This window comes from Convolutriloba macropyga, chromosome 4 (assembly GCF_964194025.1).
Source record: "Convolutriloba macropyga chromosome 4, txConMacr16.3, whole genome shotgun sequence".
Lineage (NCBI taxonomy): Eukaryota > Metazoa > Xenacoelomorpha > Acoela > Convolutidae > Convolutriloba > Convolutriloba macropyga.
The window spans coordinates 14994587-15021865 of record NC_134471.1 but is presented as its reverse complement, the minus strand read 5'-3'; the positions used below and the strand labels follow the sequence as shown (position 1 = coordinate 15021865).

Genomic DNA, 27279 nt, shown 5'->3' with positions numbered 1-27279 from the left:
AGTAGACTCTATTAAACATGACTCGTTCAAAAACTTTACTCCATACAATTAAGAGAGATATAGGTCGGTAGTTATTCTCATCAAGCTTTGAACCGGACTTATGAAGTGGAATTACTTTCGCCTTGCGCAGAAGACTTGGAAAAAAACCCTTCTTGAATGACTTATTCACCAGCTCAGCCAGATACCCCGATGTAACAGGTGAAGTTGCTTTTACAATAAGGTTGCTCATGTTATCAACCCCAGAAGATGATTTATTATCAAGCTGATGGATGATTGTTTCAATTTCCGCTGTATTTGTTGGATATAGATGCATAGAAAAGTTTTGATCACTTGGTAGTACTAATTCCACATCCGGCAGGCAAGAGCGAACATTCTGTCCAATAGTAATAAAATACTCATTAAATTTCTCAACAATTTCGCACCCTGAAGGACTTTTTTCCATTCTCGCGCAAGATGACAGAGCTGGCAGAGACAAATCTTTAGTAGTTCGACCCTTGATATCATTTAACAACTTAAAAGTGCGCCTTGAGTCTCCGATACAGGAAGTAAATTTAGTCATATAATATGATTTTTTCGCTGTAGTGTAGGTTTTTTCAAACTTCAAGCGGTATTCACAGAACCGCGAACGCTTTTGACTGTTGGACTTATCTTTTGACCACTCTCGGTGTAGTCGATTTCTTTAAGTCCGCATGTTTTTCAGAGTATTTGAGAACCATTTGGGTCTTGATATTTTGATATTTCGGCTTCTCTTTATAGGTGCAAAAGAATCAGTCACACTTAAAACTGTTCGCTGGAATCGCTCAAAAGCTTCATCGGCACATAACACATCAGATAACTTACACTTGGCAAGTTCGTGACTCAATTTAAACTGGTAACTTGTTCTTTGTTATTCAAAAAAGACGTGTCCCGGAAAACTTTTTCAGTAAAATCTTCGACACTGTCACAAAAAAACTGAAGATATATTGGATAATGATCGGTAAAATTCTCGGCCTCCATGACCAATGATTGGAAGACTACAATATTTTTAGTTATATAATGATCAATGCAGGTAGCCGATTCATGTGAAACACGAGTCGGTTCATCTATCAAAAAATCGTATCCATTTGCAGTAATAGCATTTAAGTAGTTTCTCGATATCAGGTTACAATCCAGAGTATTTATGTTGAAATCTCCACATATAACAATTCCAAGATCATCAGAACAACTTTCCAGAAAACTATCAAAGATATCAAGGAACTCCAGCTTATTAGTGCGTGGGGGATTATAACAGGTTAACACTTGAAAACAAAAATTTCCCGCTTTTAGTTGAACAAAGGCTGATTCAGGTAAACATGATGACAGTTCTTTAACCAATGAAATAGTTTCATGAATTTGTATCATCACACCTCCCCCTCTTGAGTCACGAACTATGCTTGAAGGGCAATTATAACCTATCAATAGATAACAAAACTTATCATCGTCATCATTTAACCATGTTTCTGTAAGGCATATTACTGACGGCGGAGACTCAAGGCTGAACACTAGTGCTTCCAGGTTGTTAAGATTTTTACGAAGCGACCTAACGTTAACAGTTAGAATGGAAATAGATTGTATACGACTTGTTTGAGGATGATTACCGCTAGTCCTGGGTCCGGAACTCCTCATTTTCCTCCACATGAAAGGGCTGCTCAATGATTGTGTCCAGATTACTTTCCTTAGCGTTAGGGGTATCACCAATTAATCCCATCACATAATCCAAAAGATCGTCCTTGTTGTCTTTTCTACTTCTGAGTTCCTCCACTAACGATGACTCTTGATCGCTAAACGTGGTCTTTTCTCTCATTCTTTTAAGTCCTGGAATGCCAGTAGAAATTGGGGTTCTTGGCTGGAAATTGGGCTGACGAAACAAACTGGGGAGTGGGGTAGATGGCTGCACAAAGACATTGGAAGCAGGCACAGGATTGGATTGAGGCGCATTGAACGTTTGTTGTTGCGTGTTTAGTCTCTGCATATTTTTCTTGGCCGTTTGCTTTAGTTCGTCGATGTCTTTCACTGAATTGATAGTATGGCTTCTAGTTCTATCACCTTCTTCAAAATGTAGCATTGGAGCCGAGTTGTAGGTTGTTACCCATAGGTTTTGACTTTCCGCAGTTTCTTTTAGGTTTATGTCGTATTTTGTTAGGCGTTCGTAAAGAAATACTGGCTTGCCATTCATTGGGTTCTTAAAAAACTTTAGAAAACGTTTGCGGCTCCAGATTCGTTCCTTCTGATCGTTGTATAAGAACTTAGCAACAATCCCAGGTGGTTGTTGGGTTGTCCCATTGCCCAAAGCATGACATGCTTTCAAATCGTGGGGTTCACATTCAACTTGCATGACGTTTCTTATAAATGCCACCACATCCGTGATTAGCGAGCCATTAGCTCCAATTGGCAAATTTCGGAATATTAAACAGTCCTTGGATTCATATCTTTCCAGTTGATTCACTTTAATTTTCACTTGTTCCACTTCTGCTTCGAGTTGGGCAATGCGATTGTTCTTGGCAATATTGTCCTCTAGAATAGCGCGTATAGCTTTCTTCGTTCTATCGTCCAGGCATTCACTTTCCATAATTGCGGTGGCCACGTCATTCGCCGTGAGAATCATTGTCCTTCTCTGAAACTATTTAATAAGTTTATCACAACAATTAGGCTAATATCATTAAATTCGTTCTCATTCACCTCGCGCTTTACGTTTAATGATTTCATTTAAGGTTCAACAATATTTGTTGTCAAAATCCTTTAACAAAGCTGTTTAAATTTGAGCCAGGCGAGTTATTCAATAACCCAGATTATCCTCGTAGGGTTCCAAAGTTTAAGACTATGATATTGTTAATTCACTTTCAATCGCATTGTTGGAGAGGGTTGGGTATGGGCATCCCTACTCACTTGTTGACAACTCTTTCCGAGGGTTTCTTGAAGAGTGACCAGGATGCAGAAGTGTCTGATATCTTCATCTCTTTCCCACCGGCAGGTTCAACCTCTGGATCCAATTCCATGCTCAAGTGGTCACCAGGTGCAGAGCCCAACATCTCATCATACAGCTGTAAACACAAAATCAACAAAGTCAACTTTCTCATCTTAAATTACTTAAAAACCAATAATCTAAATTTTGAATTTTGGGGTTCTCCTATTTTTCGAAAGTGGGAATTTCGCCAGATCGAAGAAGCTTGCTTAATATTCATATAAACGTGAAAAAAAGTGGGTAATAATTGATAAAAGTTTCGATCGAAACCTGTACTTCTTCAATCAAAAATCATGGGCGTCACGTCACAGACAAACGCAAAGCAATCAAGCAAAAATGTGTCATCTTCATTTTTGCATATTGTTAAAAATGTTCAGTTAGGAAAGGAATTTGCGTTCCCTGCAAGGCCACAGATATCTGGCAAGCCCCCTTCCCCCCCCCCCCCAACAAAACGCCCAATACGTACCTCATTAATCTCCTGATCGTAGAAGAGTCTGGCATCGAGACGTTTGACAGTGTCGTGTGCGATCTCTTTGGTCAAATGGTTGAACACGGGAGGGTAGCTCTTCAGAGTTAGAGAATTCAAACTCACTCTGTCAGACACTCGAACGTCATTCGTTCTTACCTAAATAACAACCAACAATCATACCGCTCATTTCAGATTTCCGGTTTTTTTGTTTTTATATTTCTGGATTTAATATTTTGAATAATTTTGGCAAAGTTTTTGCAACTTATTTTCCGGAATATATTTTTTCAATTGCTTTGCTTTTGTTAACTACATAGTGGGCTGTCATGGAACAGCATTGTTGGAGCTGAGCCCGCTAAGCTTGCGTAGGCGGGAAAATAGAAACAAAACACTTTCTGTTGTCCTAGTCATTTAATAGCTATAGTTATAGTTCTAGTTCTAGTTACAATTTGTCACGTGAGAAAAAAAGAGAAAAGGGGAAAATAACAAAAAGCAACACACAGAACTCAACGTAGTAGCCGCAGAAAACGGCTGAAAGTAAAACTCAGCAAAATATTGCAAAAACAAATTGTCTTGAGCAGTAAATAACGTGTTACTGTGTCTTGAACTAGAAATATTCCTGAGCAGTAAATTGTTACTGTGTCTTGTATTCAAAATATTATTCTTGAGCAGTAAATTCTGTTACTGTGTCTTGCATCAACGAATTCTTTGAGCTGAAATTCAACTGTTACAACCCCAACTTCTGGTATTCTCAACTTGTGAGTACAAACAGCAAAAGCCAACTTAGGTTTAAATTTAAATATTTTTGCACAAACAGGTCTTAGACATATATCTTTGTCTTCGATTTGTTTTTTCTATCGGATTGAACTGGTATACATAAAGAGATCCCGTATTGTTTGATCTGTAGCAATCCAGTTCAAATTGATAGTTGAAAAAACTAAGATCAGCAAATAGTTACGAACTAAAATAGTTAATGCAACGGTAAGTACAGCAGAGCGGATATACAGTTACAAAAGCGAACTGCATAAACGAAATATCCGGACAGATTTTGTAACCACTCAGAACGAACTGGGCGGTGTAAAACTTTCTTTGTGAAACACAAGGAGAGCAGCCGTTACATTTGGTCCGCCGACCCGGACAGTGGAATAAACTGCTGTCCAACCCAACAGTCGAAGTGACGAAGTCATCGACGAACGAGAACAAAACTCAACGAGCAATTCAACAACGCAAAGCCAATTAGGCAAACAGATAGGAACGTTGAAAAGAAAAACTCAATTAAAGCAAACAAATAAAGGAGCTGTAGAGATTCAAGCTGCAGTCCCGAAGTACACAAGAAGTGACTCCGTCACAGAGTCAAAGCGTTTTGGATCGACAGATCAACAACTTGCGAAACAACTGGATTGAGAAACAGGAAGAAGGTTTTGAACTCATTGAGAACCGAGATCGACCAAGCAAGCTCAAGACTCTTTATCAGCAGATACTGCAATTGGACGACAGCATTCAAAAACTCGTGAATAAGAAAGCTGAGACTCTCCGAGACCCAGATATTTCTTTAAAACGCAAACTTGAGAGAGAAAAATACTTTCAATATTTGAACGCAGAGTGGTTACCGTATATCCACGGAGAGACAAAAATGTCGAGCCAGCAAAGCCAGTCAACTCTTCATGCCAACGAAGAGCAACCGCCTGCGAATAATGTGCATCATTTAGAACAAAACGTTGGAATTCCAGAGTTTAACCAAAACCATGGTAACACAAGCAATGCAACGACGAATACGGTTACACGGAAAATCAACCAGGATACAGAAAACACTTCGGAAGCATCTTCAGTGAATCGTCGGGTTGAAGAACGAATAAAGGAATTTGAAATTGAATTTGAAAGAAAGTTGCAAATCGAACGAGCCCAATTTGATCGAAAGAGGATGGAGCTAGAAATGCAAATGAAAGAACTAGAGATGCAACATCAGCTTCGGCAAAAGGAGCGAGACCTAGAGCGCCAATTGCAAAGAACAGCATTGGAGAAAGATGACTTACGTTCTCAATCGACTAAGGCGCGTGACAAGTCACCTTTCAATTGGACCCCAAAAGGGAGAGATGTCTCGGAGTGGGCGAATTCGATGAACGACACGCAAACACCAATTCGACCAAGAGCTCGCTTCAACGTCAGCCCTGAACGAAATAAGCATAGGCATTACCCATGGTACCCAAACTCTCGTGAACGCTCAGTAAGTGCTGAAGAGCGGGATATATCGCCGATAGCTGGAAGGCACTACAACACTGGACATTCAAGCAGTAGTTTACCAAAATTGAGGTTGAACAATTTTGACGGAAACCCGCTGCAGTGGCCTGAGTGGTCTAGCATGTTCATAGCAACAGTAGATAAACGCATGATTCCCGACTCAGAGAAAATGAGCCATTTGAAGACTCTGCTAACAGGCAAAGCAAAATCTGCAATCTCGGGAATGGGCTATTCTGGACAGTTTTATAGTGCTGCCTGGAACATTTTAGAAAGAAAATTTGGAAGACCGCATGTAATTATAGATGCGCAGCTCGAGAGCCTACGAAAAGCTAATCAAGTGAAACCCCATGATTCAACCAGCCTGATTAATTTTTCTGTTATTGTATCTAACTTCGTGAACGTGCTCAAAGAGTACAAACATATTGGTGATTTGCAATCAAGTTCGACATTGTACACGGCAGTTGATAAGCTACCTCAGGTTCTTAAAGAAAAATGGTGGTTCTACGTCGATGACAAAGACGAGGACTGTCCTGATCTAATCATGTTTGAAAAATGGCTATCACGAATGGCATTCGTGCATGAGGGGGTTTTCATCGTTTAAAGGGGAACAGAAAGAAGAAGACCGACGCAACACAAATAGAGAAAAACGATTCTCGAAGACATCGAACTTCAGTGCAAGTTCAAACCTGCAAGAAACCAAGCAAACGCAAAGCGATCAGTGTCCTTTAGCCGATGGCACTCATAAAGTTTGGAACTGTCCGTCATTCAAAAACATGAGTGTGAATGATCGATACGTTGCAGTGAGGAAAGAACGCTTATGTTATGGATGTCTGGGGAAAGGGCATGCAATCAAAGATTGTAAAGTCCACCCGTGCGGTATAAATGGATGTACCAAAAGGCACAACAGACTGCTACACTCAGAAAACCAAATGGACAAGGGTAGTCACGCAGTTAACGTAAGCGCAGCAACGATCAACCAGAGTAACCAAGTTACTAGTTTTCTTCAAATAGTTCCAGTATCGGTTCAGAGTGCTGGTAACAGGTTGACTACCTACGCTTTCCTCGATAGTGGTTCAACAGTATCATTCATCGATCAAAGTGTTAAGGATCAACTACAAGCCAACGGCACGGACGTTACCTTAAACATAGCTGGCATACATGGGACGCAAGATTTGAGGACAGAGAAGTTTCCTATCACAATAAAGGGACTACATTTAAAGGTGCATTCAATTGAAGCGTTTGCACACCCAGCAATCTCGTTGGGAAACACATATGACTACAAGGAACTGAAGAACAAATTCAGACACCTGAATGTTCTCACTAACAGAACATTCAACCTGATGGAAGTAGGCATCATACTTGGACAAGATGCCAACGAAATTCAACGTCCATTGGACTATAAGATTGGAACACAAAGTGAGCCTTTCGCCGTCTTAACAGAATTAGGATGGGTAGTCAGTGGTCCCATGACAAGCAAGAAAAGTCACAATGTTTGTCATTTTGCCTTCACAGAAGATGTGAAAGTGGCAGAAAATATCCAATCATGGTGGGACATAGAAACCTATGCTTCCAAAATAAATGTTGTAAGTCAATCAAAGAAAGAGGAGCAAGCTCAGAAGTTTCTAAAGAGCACGACAAAGTTTACAGGGGAGCGGTACGAAGTGGGCATGCTCTGGAGCGAACCAGAACCCAATCTTCCAAACAACTACGGCTCGGCCCTTGGTCAGCTCTACTCACTGGAGCGAAGATTCCAACGAGACCCAAATTAATTTAAAAGAATTGTATCAACAGTCAATTGATACAGATGTTGAAAAGGGATTTGTGAAGATCCTTGGCAAATCGGAAGTCAAAGGCACTTTCGCAAAGGAATGGTATTTGCCACACCATCCAGTACTAAACCCCAACAAACCGGGTAAAGTTCGCCGTGCTTGCAACGCTGCAGCAAAATACAAGAATGTATGCCTAAATGACAAGTTATTAGCCGGACCCGATCTGCTACACGGGTTGATCGGAACAATATTCAGATTTCGAGAAGGACCAATTGCCTTAACCGCAGATATTGAATCAATGTTTCTTCAAGTGCAAGTTCCTGATCGGGATAAAAGCTGCTTGAGATTCCTGTGGCGACCAACAATGAACGAACCTGTGCAAATTTACGAGTATCAGCGTCATGTTTTCGGAGCAAAGAGTTCACCAACATGTGCCAACTACGCTCTGAAGCGAGTAGCGATCGATAACGAAGACGAGTTCCCAATTGCAGCAAAAACAATCCAAAACAACTTCTACATGGACGATTTCATCAAGTCAGTCGAAACACCTGAAGAAGCAATCAAAGTTTTCAAACAACTGCAACCTCTTCTCTCAAAACATGGATTTGAACTGAAGAAGTGGATCACCAACAGCGACCTGGTAACCAACGCAATCCCAGAGGACCTAAGATCAATCAGCAAAACAAAGCAGGTTGAAGTAGAACCCAGCCAGGAAGGGTCATCAGTGCTTGGGCTTCAGTGGACGATTACCGATGATAGTCTACAGGTTTGTAGAGGTACAAGCAAAGAAGTTGAGACCCCAATCACCCAAAGGAAGATCTTATCGCTAGTTTCTTCAGTTGTTTGATCCTCTTGGACTGTTTGCACCATTCGGTGTCCATATGAGACGACTTCTGAAGAGCATCTGGACCAAAAATGGACAACATTGGGACAACTCAGTAGAACCTAACGAAGAAGAAGAGTTTTTCAAGTGGAAGGCGCAGCTTCCAGAAGTAGCAGAAACCAGCATCGATAGAAGATACTTCAGCACAGCCAAGGACAAATGGGAACTTCATGTGTTTGCCGACGCATCTGAAGACACAATGTGCGCTGTGGCATGCCTACGTTCAAAGCCCAAAGAATACTCAGCAGACTTAGCATTTGTAATCGGAAGGTGCCGAGTCGCACCGATGCGACACCTTTCTATACCACGCTTGGAACTACAAGCAGCAGTGATGGCGGTGAGACTTAAAGAACAGATAGTGAAAGAACACGAAACGAAGATTCACAGTTGCAACTTTTGGTCAGACTCCACTACTGTTCTGCAATGGATTCATAGCTCCCACCGTAAGCAACAGGTGTTTTTTGCAAACAGAGTGGCTGAGATTTTGGATACAACTAATGTTTCACAGTGGAATCATGTGAGTGGTATTAACAATCCAGCTGACATCGGGACACGAACGATCAATGTTGACGAACTTAAGAGAAGTGAATGGCTCACTGGGCCGGCCTGGTTGAAGCAACGAGAGAACGAATGGCCTGAACAGTTGAATTTAACATTTGCTTCAGACGAACAAAACGACGAAATGGTCTTCTCAGCAAAGGTTGATAAGAAGAAGCCGATGATTCAGTGGGAACGATTTAGCATTTTCAATCGACTAATTAATACAATGGCATACGTACAGCGCGTATTTATAAAACACAAACCGGCAACAAAAACACTAAGTGTTGAAGAAAGAGAGGGTGCACAAGCAAGCATCTTCAGACTACTGCAGCAAGAACAGTTTGCTGAAGAGATGAAATCTCTCAAGGCTGAAAAGGAAATTCCAAAAAACAGCAAAATCCTCCCGTTTTCACCATTCGTTGACCAGCAAGGACTTATTCGTGCCCAAGGAAGAATAGGTAAAAGTCAACTGAACTTCGAAACCAAGCATCCAATACTGTTACATTGGAAGCACCATGTAGTTGAATTATTTTTGCAAAATGAACATAAGAATAATCATCACGAAGGTACTGAACATGTCAGAAACATAGTTCAGCAGAAATTCTGGATCCTAGGCATACGAAATGCTTTGAGATCGATCAAAAACAAATGCATTAGATGTCGAAAGGGAAGAGCCCAAACAAAGGCACCAGTAATGGCATATCTACCTGAAGAACGATTAGTCGCATCAACAGTGTTCTCGAATGTGGGCGTAGACTTTTTCGGACCATTCACGGTAAAGATTGGTCGAAGAAACGAAAAGCGTTGGTGCTGCCTATTCACATGCCTTACTGTACGTGCGGTACATATAGAGATTGTACCAAAACTAAACACTGATTGTTGTCTGAACGCAATTATGCGATTCATTGCACGAAGAGGCAAACCAGTCAAAATGATTAGCGATAACGGGACAAACTTCGTTGGAGCTGAAAAAGAACTGGCAGAGTATATAGCAGCATGGAACAAGGTGCGAATTGAAGAACATCTGATTCAACAAGGTATCAGATGGAAGTTCAACCCACCTGCTGCACCACACTTTGGAGGAGTGTGGGAAAGACTGGTTAGGAGTTGCAAGAAGGCAATGTATGCCGTGCTGGGCAATCGATCAGTCACGGAAGATGTTCTGTCGACCACGATGTGTCTTGTTGAACAGACGTTGAATGCTAGACCGCTGACGCCGGTCAGTTCTGATGCTACGGATTTAGAAGCTATCACTCCGAACCATTTCCTACTTGGCAACAAGAACCTTTGTTTACCGTATGTATCAGGTGCAGAGCAATTTGTTGATCATAGAAAGCTCTTCCGACAAACACAAGCTTATGCAGACCTCATCTGGGATAGGTTCCGTAAAGAGTACTTGCCAACGTTGAACAGTCGAAAGAAATGGCAAAACACAACGGACAGAAGTCTTCAGCAGGGTGATCTTGTGTGGTTAGTGGAAGACAGTGACAAACGTGGATATTACGATCTGGGTCGAATAATCGAAACCTTTGAAGGTTCCGACAGAGTGATTCGATCAGCGACAATCCGAACGAAAGATGGATACTACAAGAGACCAGTAGTGAAGCTAGCTCCAGTGCTATCAATGGACGAAGATGTTTTCACGAAGGAAAACATGGCCGGCGATGTTGGAGCTGAGCCCGCTAAGCTTGCGTAGGCGGGAAAATAGAAACAAAACACTTTCTGTTGTCCTAGTCATTTAATAGCTATAGTTATAGTTCTAGTTCTAGTTACAGTTTGTCACGTGAGAAAAAAGAGAAAAGGGGAAAATAACAAAAAGCAACACACAGAACTCAAAGTAGTAGCCGCAGAAAACGGCTGAAAGTAAAACTCAGCAAAATATTGCAAAAACAAATTGTCTTGAGCAGTAAATAACGTGTTACTGTGTCTTGAACTAGAAATATTCCTGAGCAGTAAATTGTTACTGTGTCTTGTATTCAAAATATTATTCTTGAGCAGTAAATTCTGTTACTGTGTCTTGCATCAACGAATTATTGGAGCTGAAATTCAACTGTTAAAACCCCAACTTCTGGTATTCTCAACTTGTGAGTACAAACAGCAAAAGCCAACTTAGGTTTAAATTTAAATATTTTTGCGCAAACAGGTCTTAGACATATATCTTTGTCTTCGATTTGTTTTTTCTATCGGATTGAACTGGTATACATAAAGAGATCCCGTATTGTGTGATCTGTAGCAAACCAGTTCAAATTGATAGTTGAAAAAACTAAGATCAGCAAATAGTTACGAATTAAAATAGTTAATGCAACGGTAAGTACAGCAGAGCGGATATACAGTTACAAAAAGAACTCCATAAACGAAGTATCCGGACAGATTTTGTAACCACTCAGAACGAACTGGGCTGTGTAAAACTTTCTTTGTGAAACACAAGGAGAGCAGCCGTTACAAGCATAAAGAGGACATCAGAGGAAACGCACTCTAACAATTAAATTGCCCTCGAAAATCCTCCTGCCCTTGAAAATCCTTGAAAATCCTCCCTACCCTCTCCATACCGCGCGGGCTGTTTTTTTTTACATTGATCCTATGATGACCAGACATTACGGGACAGATCCTAAAATTGTCTCTTTTAATATCGGTCTTGTAAGTGTTATTCTAAAACGATTAAGCAACTCAGTTACACCTTCCTGCTGTCATAATTCTAAAAGGATTTAAATCGAAAGATTTTTCATTAGCAACGTTCAGGTCTCACTGGTTAGATGGCACATTTTTGCATTGATAAAGTTTCTCCGAATACCACAGATCACAGCTACAGTTCTTTTCCTCAAGTGAAAAAATTGTAATCTTTTTTTTATTAAGTGATGGACAAAAAGAAAGTTACCAAAAACGTTGTGTAGTTGATTACTTATCGCCATAAGTTGGACAGTTGAACGTCCTTTGACCTTGCTCTTCATTTTGCTTACCTGCTTTTCAGGCTAGTAGAATGGTAACAATTCTCAAGTTAACATATAATAACAAATAAAGATAATTAATAAAGATAATCAATTGTCATTTATATAATTTACCACCATGAAGTTGGGCAGTTTGGTTGATATGACAGCTGGCTGTGGGTGTCTGGGTTCATTTGAAGATGCACTCTCGTACAACTCCCTCCTCTGTCTCTCTATCTCCTCCTGTTCACTCTTCTCTAACTCTTCCAACTGTCTCTCAAGTGCTTCTAACCGACCCTCCACGTGGTTGTATTTGGAAGACGCTACAACCAAAGTAACTACACGTTACAGAACGCAGCAGATAATTTTTTTCCAGCTCAAAGTTCGACAGAAATTAAAACATAGCCGACAATCGCCGGGCGAAATGCTCTCGAAGAATACGCGAGGGGTTGGCTTTGGTTGTAGCTAGCCTCATCTTGGGGAGGTAAGAAGCCACACTTGGTAAGAAGAGGGCAGAAAATGAAACATTCATGTTCTTTAAATTGCCATCTTTAAACTCCATTCTAAAACTTGTCATCTTTAACAACTCTCGCAGTATCCATCAATAGATAGCATATATCCACTTGAATAAAAACAATTAAGAGACCACATAACAAAAGTAACAACAAATGAAAGCAACCATCAAAATTCAAAAATGTCAAAGCCAATAAATCCCAGCAATATAGTAAAATCCTTATATAGAACTTATTATTCCCCACTACAGATCAAATGAGACCTGTCATTATTGAGATTAGCGACCGAAGAAAAACATCAAAAATGGGCAAAATTAAAGGAAAATAATCGCTCATTTATTTCAAAAACAGATTGCACCAAAATCGTTAACACCGTTATATTTGAACTTGAAACTTTGAATAGATTCAAATATGAATCATTACACAGCCAATGAGACCTGTCAACTGGTTAAATCCAAAAAAATACATAATTTCTGAAAACAACTCGTGTCAAAGTCGTCAAAAATGTTCAGTATAGAAGTAATGAATAGACCACAATTAATGAATAGAAGCAATTCAATAGGTTAGAGTATGCCTCAATAGAGAACCTAGAGAACTGTTATTAATGAAACTACGTGGTAGAACAAAAAAGTAAAAACCCAAAATCTAGAAACAAACATTTTTTTTAAAACAAGTACTGTCAAAACAAGTAGTAGAGTCGCCAAACAGTTAAATTTCAATTCTCGTAAGTCAACTACATAAATGCTGCCTAATTATAAAGAAATAAAGAGCCCCTAAAAACTATAATTAATGAGACCAACAACAGAACAATAAAATGAACTACAAAACCGGACAATAAAATGAACTACAAAACTATTTGTTTTTATTTCATGAAAACAAATAGCCTCTTAAAACAAATAACATCTTAAATTCATTAGCTGTCTTTTGAAAGATTTAAACATCTACAACAATTCAATGCCAGAACAAGCGTATCACCTATTAAAAGTGTTCGTGTAGAAAACGAAGAGAAAACACCAAAAACTCACGTGAAAAAAAGTCGCTCTCACAAACCGAAAAATGTTTAAACACCAAATTCTTGCAACAATTTAGAAGCAAACTTCAAAAAAAAACAATTTCACGCCTTAAAACGACTCACTTTCGCTCCTCTTAGTACTGCAGCGTGATTAGAATCACTACTTGAATTTGAATTTTCATTGACAAGAAAATATCGAAAAACGTGTGAACAGAAATAAAAAAGGCAGTGCATCGATGCAATTCAAATTTGTTGAACTATAAAAAAAACAATAAACGGCCAATAATAGCTCCCTATGGCAGCTAGTATTAATCGACCCACGTCGAACGAATTTCTCTCGAAAAGCTGGCGGGTCGCAATTCCATTATAGCGAGCTTCTGTCACGTGCTCCAAATTGAGGTTATTTGAATAAACTGGTACAATTTAAAGGGAAAATGATACCCATGTCGCAAATTTCATCAGCCTTTAAGTAGTGAATTGCCGCCAAATGATCGCAGATGAGTCAAATTGTGAATGACAGAACAATTCAGATCACAAAAAAACTGAAAAAGTCGAGGGCGATTAAGTCATGCAAAATGTCAAAACGATCAAGAATAAATTTCTCCATAAAAATACCGGCGACTAACATAACTGTTTCAAACTTTTAAAAACCTTAAATTATAATTTGAGTTCAAGTGTTTTACTCAATTCGTAAATTTTTGCTGTTGTAGATTTTCAATTGAAGTTCTTGTTATACCTTGCAACAATGGCGGTAACTCCTCCTCTTCGGGGAGTCCTTCATTGAGTTCCTTAAGAGGGACATATTGGCTTCGTTTCTCTAAATCATCCCGGATGAATTTCTCGTCTATTTCTTTCACAGGTGTTTCTGCGCTCTTCCTGTCTCCTGCAACATTGCGGTCCTAAAATGTTAACAATAAAAACAACAAAGTAAAATTTGCAGCTAAACTTCAGTATGTTTCAAAAAGAAAATGCAAGCATAATAAAAGCTATTTTTTTCAATCGATCACAGTCAAGAAGTTACTTGACTCGGAGACCAAACAACTTCCAGAGAGCGCAAATAACAATATGCTGTTTTAAATAGGTTTTAGCTTGTATGATTTTAAACAAATCCCGTTGCAATAACAAATCAACCTGCCCATTGAGAGATTTTTCAAGTGTTCCGTGAGAGTTAAGAACTTATTTTATCTACAGGGTATCTAACTGTTGTTATACAACGGAGTAGATTGAAAAAAAAGAAGAGCCAAGCCTTTTTAGACGATCTCAAATAGTTTTTGCAAAAGAGTCTGCAAACAATACTAATTTACTTCTGATTCAGTTTAACTTTCTTCCTGGGGCTGGTCTTCTTTAGGTAAATCGCTCGTTTACGTCTACTGCCCTTTCTATGCGTTGAATTTCAGTAGAATTTCTCATTGTATTGTTTCAACATGTCAAGGAAATGGGGGAAAATATGCCAGCATGTTTCTCTTTATTGCTTCATAAAGTACGTCCGTTCTTAAGCATTCTAGAAACATAAGAGAGGTGCCATGAGAAAAGCCCTTGCGAAAATATCATTTCCAAAACCTCGTTCCCAAGCACACAGCCGAACCCATAGAGCCATATATAACCCATTAAATAATTTCACATGCAAAAATAATGCTGGTATTTATGATGTTATTTATCTATACATGAGAAAATATAAACACGAGGATGGCTTTTTTTCAGTCAACTTTCACTTTTTGGTTAATATAAATTACCCAGAATGAGCAAAATTTTATTTTTTTAGCTCCTAGAGGATACTTTGAAGTTGACAAATCTGATGCAATCTGCCAAACTTGATGCAAATTGAAGTGGAACACAAAAATGGTACAATATTGAATAAACACGAGGATGGCTTTTTTTCAGTCAACTTTCACTTTTTGGTTAATGCAAATTACCCAGAATGAGCAAAATTTTATTTTTTTAGCTCCTAGAGGATACTTTGAAGTTGACAAATCTGATGCAATCTGCCAAACTTGATGCAAATTGAAGTGGAACACAAAAATGGTACAATATTGAAGAGGCAAAAGATCACAGAAGAAAGCCGAATAGAAACGCAATAGGATTTACCAGAGATATATATTGAAAATTCATATTACAATATTTCCCAAGTCAAAGACAAAAATAGAAAAATAGATTGATTGCTCGTCCATTCCATCTGTTTTTCTTCTGGATTCTTTTTTCTGGATGATACAATAGAGATTTATCAGTAGAGGAAACAAAAAAAAAAACGGGCAACCGTGCTGTTTATAGTTTGGTTAAGTTGAACCCCTTTATCAAATCTTTTTCGTTTCATTTTCAGAATTGTTAGAACTAAGGGTTTTAATTATTTCTGTTAGTTGAATTCAATTCAAATTTGGCCATAAACGTACAAAATCAACCGAATATCGGATGCCCGAAATGACAAATGAATTTTGAAATTTTGTTTCAGGACTGACAATTTCTCTAAATTTTAAATTAATCTTTACAAATAATGCACTCCAATTTCTTAGGAGTTGGAAAAATTAGAGCTGGAAACCTTAGTATTGAATATATCGAACAAGGGCAAAAAAGCGGAAATAGGAAAAGTTGTCGAAGATTCTCAATTTCATCATTTATTTCCCTAAATTCGAGTAAACCATGAAAATTATGTCGGCCTGATGTGAAAATTGAGGGAGCCTAAACTTTTAAACAAAAAACATTTTTATACAGCAAGAAAAAAGAAATTTACTAGATACAAAAACAGATTGCTTTGTATGCCTGTGGTCTGAACAAACCATTTCTCAAACTTCTTCATTTCTGAGTAACCCAACTTTACGCAGCAATTTTTAAGCCTTCTAAATCTTTAACGAAACAAAAATCAACATAATTCACGGAGTGTAAGACATTCAATCAAAAACGGGACAAAAATGGCAAAAAGTTAAGATACTTCAGAAAACTGACCATTTTTGATTTCTCAGGATGAAACTTTAAGACGTAAATTTAGAGATTCATTGATACAGAAAATTCATTCCAGTAGGTCGTCCAAAATTTCACTTCACGGTACTCAAAGAGAAAACCAAAATACAAAGAGAAAAACAAAGTAAAAATTTGAAGGAAAACTAGAATTAACACTCCCCAAAAAAATTCACTTTTACTTCTTGATTTTAACGGTAATCTCGGCCAAAAAAATTAATTCTTTTCAATTAAAATTCAATAATGCGTTGTTTAATTCAATATGTCGTTATTTAGCTTTTTCACTAAATAACAAGATGGCGATTAATTGAAATTCTAAATATTTAGTTTTTAATCTCCAAACAAAAGTGGACACGGACTAAGAAAACATCCACGACCAAAATTTGTTATGTTTCTCTTCAGTTGAACAGGGCATTTCACTCCTAACAACTCCAAAAAATGCAGTTTTTTTATTTAGCTATAAACCTATTTAGTGGCAGCTCGCGTAATTGTTGCCCTTTTTAGCTTTTAAAGATAAAAACTTTTCTTAAAAATGTCAAAAGTTAGATAATTTTCTGTCCAAAAAAGGTCAATAATCAGCACCAAAATTTCGAATTTGTATTTGCTCAATTTGCAATCTTGTCCAAAATTGAACTTACAATGTACCATCGTACACACCATGAAATTGTCTCCTCAAAAATGTTTTAGTGAATCGCGTCCTTAGAGGCTAGTAAGGCTCTAAGACCACTAAATGCCCTTCTCTCTTCACCTGCTTATCACATCTCCAAAACAGTTTCCAATATTTGGCTCAAAACGGAGCCAAAAATCGAATAAAATAACAAAGGACTAAAAAATGCTACAAACTTTGTTTGAGAGCAATTAAACAAAACGGTTAACATCGGATGAATTCCTCTCGAACGACAGACGGGGCCAATTTAATATAGATGTGGTGTAGTTTAGAGATAATTTATGGGTGCAAAAATGCCAATCCCACAGGGGAACCCCGGGCCATTAGAAGGCCTGTCCAACATCTTAATCACTAAGCTACAATAGCTTTGCCTTTTTCGCTCTTAATTGCTTTTATATTAGCAGCATATTTTATTTCAGAAAGAGAGCAACTTAGATCACTCAAAAATGAAACTCGAGCGTGAACAAGTCACTGAAGAAGCCCAAGAAAGTTCTAGAACAAAAGCGCAAAACGTTCAAACAAATAATTGCTTCAAGCTTTGTTTGAGGGCAATTAATAAATCTCGAAACTTAATCTTTTCTAACCGGTGATTGTGGTGTAGAATATATCTCTCCTTGTGGTATATTTTCCCTCCTCAGTCTGTAAACTGCCTCCTCATGCACATCAATGAGAAGAGGCTTGGGTTTGAACTCTCCGATTTCATCCTCCAGTCTATCCCGATCCCACCTGGAACGTAAAAAAAACAATTGTTGCAATGGAAAACCCGTTACAATTATGTGAGAAATGATGCTCCACCGTGATTCTGATCGCTTCCAGTATGGGTTGCGTGGCTCTGAAGAAAATCTGGTATTATCGATTACCGCATAGTGATTCGAGATATTAGCCAGAGTTTCGAAGAAACAAGCAAAGACAAGTTTTAAACAGCCAGATTTTCCTGTAAACGTTACCAGAGTTCAAAATTTCAAATTGCGTGTTTCACGCAAGGTTAGTTGACTCTGCTAAAGTCCCATCGAAATTCTGACTTACATCTTGCGCAGCTGCACGGTCATTGATTAAGACCAGGTTTTCTCAGCGACTTCATTAGAGTCACGTAAACAATACTTCAAACACGAACATGAAACTTGGCACAGGATGTAGAAAACCTTGTACTCTAGTATCCGGCGCTCCAGAGATCTGATATTATAAAACCTACACTTCAGTGTTTCAACCATAGAGTAAACTGTTTACTCTGAGTATTTTGACAATGGATATTTTGCCTTTACATGGAGAAATAAATGATGGCTCGCATAATCAAATCTATATTTGATTCTTATGCACTAAAAATATGAAATGGTCTAGCTTCCATTACTCAACTTTTCAGCTTGAGATAATTTGATGGTTATCATTGCAAGTTGATGAAAAAACACTGAATTTGTCTCTGAGAAAAACATTGTATTGACTTATGTCTGAAAACATTGTAACAGTGTTATATTAAAAGAATCAGAACAAAATTAAGATATAATAATAATAATAACAAGGCGACTCGGTAATGTGCGAACGCGCATAAGGTTCCCACCCCGCTCATCCACAATTTTGGCATGATTGTCTACCAAATGAGGAACGTAAAAAAAACCCAGAAATTCAAGTACTTTTTTTAAAAAAAAATTGGTGTATGAACGAAAAGATAGCCTCCAAGGCAAATAACTCAGTGGTGGAGTATAAATGGTGCATTAGATTGATGATATTTGCAAATATTAAGAAAGCGAGTCAAGACGATCAACAAAATCAAACAACAACAACAACAAAAACTAATTACATCAAAAATTTCATGCCAGTTTTCAAAAACAAAATTTAATAACAAAGTAAAAATAGCGTCAGATAAAACTGATACTCAACAAAATAACTTGTAATTCAACAGAAAAAATATGGGAGTAGTAATTTAAAAGGCTTGGTAACAATTAGACAATAAAGAACAAAAACAGTAAAGTTGAAAAATTCGCTTATTTTTTTTTAAAACAATTAATTTCAAAGAAATGAAAACCATTAGAAATCAACGAAAAAATCCCATAGGTGAACGATTACCAATGCTTCTATAGAAGGGATTAAGAACTGCCGGTAATCAACTTTTTATGCGGTTACAAAAAGAACAACAAATAGACAACAAACAAAAAATCAATTAAAACTTGGCAGAAAACGCTTTCGAAACCGTAAAGCCATACCATGGCCATCAAAATATGTTCGATGGCACTTTCTGCGAGCACCGATAATGTACTATGTTAGCTATCATAACTGAAGCTAGGTAACAAGTAGACAAAAATGAAAAAAAAATGCAAAATTAAGTAAAACCTTATTAAGTAACAATTTTAAAGATAGGAACGCCATTTATTACAGAAGAAAATAACTATATAGGTTCGTATATTCTTCCAAAGGAAGCCCTTGAGAATTGCAATTATCCAGAATATGTCTTACGTCTACCAAAAAAAATCAAACATGACAAAAATCAAAAATTAATTTACTTTATTTTCCATGTCAAAGCCAGTAAAGTCAACGAATTCTTTAAAAACATTAGATTGTGTGACACAAATCCCTTTTGAAACCATCCTTTGCAACAATAATGTCATATTTGGCCTGTAATTAACGAGACTGGATAACAAACAGACAATAAAAGGAACAGAACTGCGAAGTTAAAAAGTGTTTTTTTTTAACTTGGAACTCAATTGTTTTCCGAGTCATGAAAGCCATCAGCTATCTACTATTATCAGAATATCGGCTAATCTATTCTTCCATGAAAAGCCAATGAAATCGGGTCAAAGAACAGCAAAATTTATACGACTAAAAAGCCAAAGTAAAACCGACAGTTACCGAAAAAATTTAAAAAAATCAAAAAATTTCTTCGAGAAAGTGGTGCCGAAACCTTTAAAATCATAATCTATATCTTCAAGGATTTTAATATTATCAATTGTGCTTTATTTTGAAAGCCAATAAAGTTATATATGAACAGTCAATAACTTGATAATGTGACAAAACTAGAAAACGTTAAAAATGGCCAAAGGCCTAAAAATTTTTAAAAATGTGAATTCTAGTAGTATCAAAGCCAGAAAACCCTAACTTAAGGCGTAAAACCGCAATAAAGATTGAATATGATTTCAAAAGAAATAAGAAGCAATCTCTCATTTCTGACAATAAGCTACAAGTTGACCAAATTAGGAGAAAAATAGAGGCAAAGTTCAATAAGTCATTATTTACTTAAAATCAAATACTTTTAAAAGTCAGAAGGACCATAAGCTTTCAAGTAATCAACTAGATACAAAAACGTGGAGCTTATTTGGAAGCCAATTGGATCTATCATTAGTGAGCTTTGGTTTGAAATGTTCTGTTTTTTAATTAATGTAGAAAATATCGAATTTTTTTTTATAAAAAAGATCGACTGATTACAATCTGATTTTTTTTGGATTATACCAGTTCAAGATTGGTCCAAAACTAGCCCTGCTAAGGCTGTTTGTTCAGACTGAACACTTAATTATTTGAATGTTAAAGATATTGATATTTTGTTAGTTAAAAAAAACAATAGATGCTGCGTTTTACAAAAAACTAATAATAATAACTTACAACATTTTTTGTCTTCACAAATAAAAATCAACAACACTTTCTAAAAAAATATCGAATTTTAGCAAAATTGGCGAAGTTTTAGTCAAAAATTCCGGAAAATGTGAATAAAATCTCACCGGAATTCACACTATTTTCTCAAAATTTAAACCTCGATAACTCCCTGTAAAATACGAAAATTAAAAAAATCTTTTTCATTCCATATGTTACGCTGGACGGGCTTTTTAATGATACCACTCACAATTCTCTACAATGAATATATCGATCGGCCGAAATTGACTGAACAAAATAAACCCATTTGAGTATATAGTTCCTCCCCCCTCAAGAGGGGTCGGAACAGTAATGAATTTCTTTGATGGAGATGTACTGCATTTAAAATGAAAATAAGAAGTAAACAAATTCTTTACATCAGCATCAAATGAGACGATCGGTAAGCACTGAAGCGCTTGTGAGTGACCGCCCTCAGGGGGGGGGGGCACACATCACTGTTTAAATAAATTCCGAAAATCAACGTTCAAATGATAAAACTTAAAACTTTGTATCAATAAAATAATCATTTTATACATACTTGAAGAAAATCATTTTCCAAGTGCCTAAATTCATTTTCCAAAAAATCACTTTCCAGTTCCTATAGACTTACAAGGGTCCAGCAAATGATTGCCGGGAAACCTGAGCATACGCCTTTTGATACTCCCATCCTTTGAAGCCAAAGATGTTAAGGCTTCAGGATGGGCGGCGGAGCGCCAAGAGATTTTCAAACACTTTATTTACTGAAACTGTATGAAACTTGACATGAAACTACCGTACTATGCTATAAGAGAATTGATTTTAAAGAATGATGCTATTAACTGTTTTCGACATCAAAACGACTCAAAACATCACAATTACAACTCAAACAAGCCACATTATAGTACAAAGTCAGATAGGCTGTACCCCTCAAGGCGTACATGTTTTACCTTCCAATATACTAATTTATTTCGCAAAATAATTACTTTATTTATATAACAGTAATTAATTTTCTTTCGGCTTGTTATTTTAACAGTTCGAAAAGTGCGTAACCTTATTTTGCATTTTCTAGAGCAATTTTTTAAAAATGTTTATCGAAGGAATTACTGAATTTACAGAATTCCCACCTTACTTAGCTATTCAATTCTTTTTTAGAATTAGAAAAGTTCCACAAGACCTACATTCCGAACAAGTAACCATAAATTACCGATTTATTTTGAAAAGCTCTTAAACGGTGCCTCAACATGCAAAATGCCTCCTAGCATCCAATCAGTTCGGCACTAATCTGTTTTAAATGACTTACTGTAACACAGTGAAAAAATTATAATAGAACGATTCATAGCTAAGATTGACCTGATTTCATCATGTGACTTGCTTCTGACTAGTCTGATCTCACTGCATTCTACATCAGCAGCACCAGAATCTCTCTCAGTTCCTATCCCTCTGTTAGTTGAGATCTTCTCTGACTGGTGCTTGTTTGAGGCACCCACTTTACCCAGAGAACGAGGAGTGACAAGTCCAGAAGTTGCACCCAACACCATAGCCTATACAAAACACAGTATTCTTTGAACAGTTATGTCGAAAGAACCCACAAATGATCTAGTGAGTAACTTCTACCAGAACAAATACAAAATCGGCCAACCGGAGGGATCTTTGCATGAAACATTCTGAAAGATTAATCAATTTTCATTATTCAATCATTCATCAAATAGAGACAGTCGAAGGTATAACACCAAAAAAACACAGTTGAGCATATAGTTCCTCCCCCACTAACGTTGGTCGGAACAATCAATATACAATATTCTCAATTTCGATTTTTTAGCAATAACTTCCAGAAAAAACATTTATTAGTAAACTAACACAAATGAAAAGTGTACCTTTTCGGGCAGTAGATCAGTGACGGCTTCCAAGTCCAAGTCATCTGGCATTCTGTTCATCATGTCTTTGATCTCTCTGTGGGCCACTGTAATGATTGTTTTGGCTTTATGAGGTCGACTGATGTCGAACAGTTCATCTTGGGTCAGATGCAACTTGGGACCCTGTCCAGCTACCTGTTATTTAACGGTTATAACTCCCAATTCAAGATAATATTGTCTGTTAAAATAAGCTTTTCTTGACGCATAATTTTGAGTCTAATGTAAATATTCTGATTTAATGAACAATAAATATCAATTCAACATGGGAAATCTATGTCTCAAATCATTTCTTTGTTAACTTTTTGTAAAGAAAAACAGGCTGAATATTTACTTCCTTAAGCTTTTGCTGTGAATATTCGCTTTTCGAAAAGAAAAGCGACATTTTAGCTATCTCAGGGAATAGAACGCATTTCGTGTTTCGAAAAATAAAAAAGTCTACAAATACCACCAACCTGTATATTGACACTCTCTTCATGGCTCACAATTTCTCTAGCAATTCTCCGTCGGATGTATCCTACATTCAGGAATTTGTCCGCATCCAACGCTAACTGGCCTCGCAACCTGTAATTATTGCAATGATTAGAAATAATAGAATACTTCTGTACAAAAATTAGGCTTATTCTTCCCAACATTTTTGGGGACTTATTTTCTCAATAAGAGCAAATTAGGTGAAGCAAAAAGTCAAGAAGTCAAGTGTGAAAAAGTCTAAAGACTAAGAAGCAAAATGGAAAGAATGTTCAAGAAGAAAAGGGTAAATTTCATTCGAACAATTAAAAAATTAGAAACTAACCGACCAAGGTCGCGCGAGTTGCTCTCAAACGACAAGCGGACAGTTGACATAGTCAATAGCTAGCTACGGTTTAGGGGGCTAGATTTAGGTTGATATCACATGCTTAGTAAGCCGAAAGTGACTACAGCCCTCCGAGAGTAACCCTTTTATCCCGTTTTTGAGTACAAGAAGTCAAAATCGTCGGAGGAAAAACCTTTCCAGCAAAAAATCTCAATAAAAAGAAGGCAGCACTGAGATAATTGCTGATAATTTTTATTTTTCAGCCTACCCAATACAAATCAGAATTTTTGAAGAGATTTAATTTAAACTAAAACATAACCGACTAAAGTTGGGCGAATTGCTCTCAAACAACCGGTGAGCGATTTGCTTCGTCAGTAGCTAGCCATTGTTTAGTTTAGCTTAACTGAAGGGGCGTGAGATGAGCGCAGCGGGGGCAACGGTGGGAGGGGGTCTTTGGCGGCACGGGGCCCTTACGAACTTGAACGATGTGCAAGGGTGGGGGTTGGGTGGTGAAGTTAGGGGGGTCAACCTCTACGAACCGCCCTCCACACCATAAGTATGTCTCCAAAGCAGTTTCTGTGAATCGCATACTTGGAGACTAGCGAGCTAAAAGGCTATAAGATAACTTAATGCCCGCTGGACGCTACATACTTATCTGTTGTTGCTGCTGTCGCACAGAGCTGCGATTCGCAGGTACACGTTTATGAGGTTTTTGAGGACGAAAAGTCAAATAGGTCGGACGACAAATCGGTCAAGCGAAAAATCACATAAAGAAAGACCAACAGGAATTATATAATAGCTACAAACTTTGTTTGAGAGCAATTAAAAATGCTTCTCTACAAACAAAAGAAATCGCCATTCAGCTGCCTGCCGATAACTTTCACTACACCAAAATACTATAGACAACTACCACTAAAGAAATAACTTGGATTAGCAGTAGTGCTATATTTTTTAGAAAAATTATTAAACACGAAAATGCAGTGCAAGTAAATTTTCCGTTCTCAGGTTTTTGTTGGTTTTCCGTTAAGACATGAATGTTTTTATACGTTTTCATTATTGCACAGTAAAGTTTTCTTTTCAACCAAGATGCATTGCTTGAGGAAATTGAGACAGATTTATTTCGAAACAAAAATTTAGTCCTTCCTGATTTACGTTCATATTTCAATAAGGTCATAAACCGATATTGTTATTGGTACGCACTCTGGTTGCTTGGTTGTAATTTTACCTTGTATAAAAATGACCTGCCAAAAAATTTGAATAGTTTGAATCACAGCGCGCTCTTTAGGACTTGAAATTAATTGCTCATTGAGAGCGATGTATAAAAAGAACAACTGAATAAAAATAGACGTTTGAAGACACAGCTGGGCCTTCTAAAAAAGATGCTATGTCTACATTTTCGATTTGCATGACAAAAATTGATTTAATAAATCAATGCTCGCCTTGCAATATTAGCTGGACCAGTGAACACTCCAGACTTGTTCAACAACTGCAGCTTGGCATTGTAATGGAAAAACAGTTCTTCACAGACCACCACAATATGAAGAAATACTCTTTTCACGAGCTCCTTATTCTCCTGTTTATTCAAGAGTGGATTTTCGGGAATCCTGCGCAGATCTTCCCACTGATTGGTCACTTCGCCAAGTATGATGGCCGCGAGACATTGTTGGTCAGCAACTGTTTAGAAGAAATTATACAGTCTATTTCGAGAATAAAATCGAACTCATTATGCTGGTTGTAAACGAGAGACGGAGCCCCGAGGAACAAGAAAAACAAAAGGCGGATATAAAAGCAGATATAAGAGATACACAACTTTGAGAGATTATGACCAGTTGGTTTTATGATGTTATTTATACAAAGCTATCAAATAATGAGATCCTACTCTAAATCCAGTTAAGGTCCATTTTGATAGTACATGCACTACAGTAAAAAAAAACATAGCTGACAGATTGCCAGAAAACTTACTGTCAAACTTACTGCTGCTTCCAATAGCTGCTCTCAAATAACCTTCAATTAGAGTGAAACACACTAAATTGACCTTATCTCTTAATTAAAATAAAGAAAAGTCAATTTCAAAGTGAGCAAGTCATTTTTGAGAGTGAGGTAAGTCACGTGTGACCAAAAACTTAATCACGCGAATGAAAAAAAAAATCGCTCCACTAAGAGTAAAAAATGACGTCACGCACGCAATTCAGTTGAAATTGCATGAACTAATTAAAAAGCAGGTTAGAATTGGTTGTGACGTCATATGATCGTAACGAAAATCTTGACGACGAAATTAAAAAACCAAGAGAAGGCAAATAATAGCCTCAGCTATCGCTTTGCGGCTATAAAAATTGTCTCAATGAAAATCATTGTCTCGAAATGGACTGCACTTGTTAGTGGTAACACTTCGTTGGGACAGATCCGTTTGCGAATGATGTTATTCAACTCCTCGAGGCTTACAGGCACAGACAGGACAGCTTTCTCCACAGGGGTCACAGGTCGCCCATCTTTCCTCGTAATCACTATTTCCTGCTTTTTCTCCCCGAATTCCGAAAGGAGGGTGAGCGGTTTAGTGATACTATAGTGAGATTTTGTTCACAACTTAAGCAATTAGTTTGCAAAATTCATACGAAAGAAAAATAAAATTTGGTACAAATTGCTTGATCGAAAAACGCCCATCATAAATAAAACCGGTTGCGGAAATAAACCCCCACGGAAAAAAACCCCACTTCTTTTTAGATAGGAATTAAACCCCCACTTTACTATTAAAGAGCTGCGCATTTAGCGCGTTTGGCCATGTCTCGCGGGCATTTGGCCATTTCAACTGATAAAACTGAAATTAAATTAAGTCTTCAAATTATATTGAGGTCCAGAGATAAGACAGACTATCTCGTTTATATCGTTAACATCAAGCTCACCGCAAAAAAATCAATTTATTTTTATTTCCAAAAAGCGTAAGGAGCCCTGATAGGTGAAACAGAACAAAATCCCTGTTGTATTTCTCTTCTATTGCTTGTTCCTCTGGGTCTCCAAGTAGATATAGACCACGAGGTCCTTTGACATTGGGCCTCACGGGCAGCGTGAACAAGCGCCCACGTGACTCCACCACCTGTGAGGGCATCAGTCAATGTATCAGCCACTTACTATTTACATCTGAAAAGAAGATCTACAAAGTAGTTTCGGAAAATCATAGACAGACCGCGAAAAAAACATTTAATTACACTCCGGTCAATCGCAGCTTACGCGTGAACTCATCAACAAATTAGAACACATGTGATTAGGAATAAATGAAAAAATTGATAATAAAAAGTTATGAACCTGATACCATCTTCCGAGTGTCAAAAAAGTGCAAAGGATCTGTTTAACTTCGGAATTTAATATCGCCTAAATTGCATTTCAGCACGCAATGAACATTTATTTAGTTGGCATCGCTAGTTATGCCTCTCTTAAGTCGGTTAGGATGTTAAGTAACTAGCAATGAAACAGGGTTTCAAAATCAATTATTCAATCAATTGTACAGCTAATTTAGAAAAACTTTAATAAACGTTTTCAAGTCAACCAATACACATGTATTAACATTTATTAAATACACTCATTTACAAACAAGGTATTTTCCGTCAAAACAAAGTCAGCGCTAACAATTTATTGCAATATTCTTGAAGGTAATATTATTTATAATCAGGATTATTTTTCTACATTAAAACTCATGAATATATTCAATAACTTGCTAGATGATGTGTTTGAAATTTCGACAAATTAGATCTATAAAAATGCAATAACTTCTGGCCATAAAATCAATGTCTATTATCTTATCCAATTGAACCGGATAAATGAAAGAAGATTTAAAAAAGAATCAACAAGTTTACAATGTAAAACTACTATAATATACAGCGATCATAGAAAAAAAGAAGAGTTAGCCTTGATAAAACTTTTGGGCAGCAAAACTGAAACTATCCAGAAAACACGAGACAATCCTGTTTCAAAGCTCTTACTCAAATCTATTCGTACCGTTCAAGTTTGTTAGAAAAAGTTTTAGTAATGGTGAGCTATTCTAGCGTAA

General features: G+C 37.3%; 1 protein-coding gene across 1 annotated transcript in view; it reads right to left on the bottom strand.

The window, feature by feature from the left end:
* Window positions 1-26368, bottom strand: part of LOC142337475 (coiled-coil domain-containing protein 87-like) — a 45885-nt gene extending 19517 nt beyond the window's left edge. Inside the window, exons 1-11 of the mRNA XM_075386723.1 lie at window positions 26212-26368; window positions 25610-25799; window positions 24677-24911; window positions 22900-23008; window positions 22409-22582; window positions 21885-22075; window positions 17525-17666; window positions 14061-14223; window positions 11936-12123; window positions 3447-3605; window positions 2905-3059 (exon numbers count right to left, since the gene is read on the bottom strand). Of these exons, the coding sequence (XP_075242838.1) occupies window positions 2905-3059; window positions 3447-3605; window positions 11936-12123; window positions 14061-14223; window positions 17525-17666; window positions 21885-22075; window positions 22409-22582; window positions 22900-23008; window positions 24677-24911; window positions 25610-25799; window positions 26212-26340 (1835 nt within the window). The 5' untranslated portion in view covers window positions 26341-26368. The remainder of the gene's footprint in view (window positions 1-2904; window positions 3060-3446; window positions 3606-11935; window positions 12124-14060; window positions 14224-17524; window positions 17667-21884; window positions 22076-22408; window positions 22583-22899; window positions 23009-24676; window positions 24912-25609; window positions 25800-26211) is intronic.
* Window positions 26369-27279: the final 911 nt, after the last annotated feature.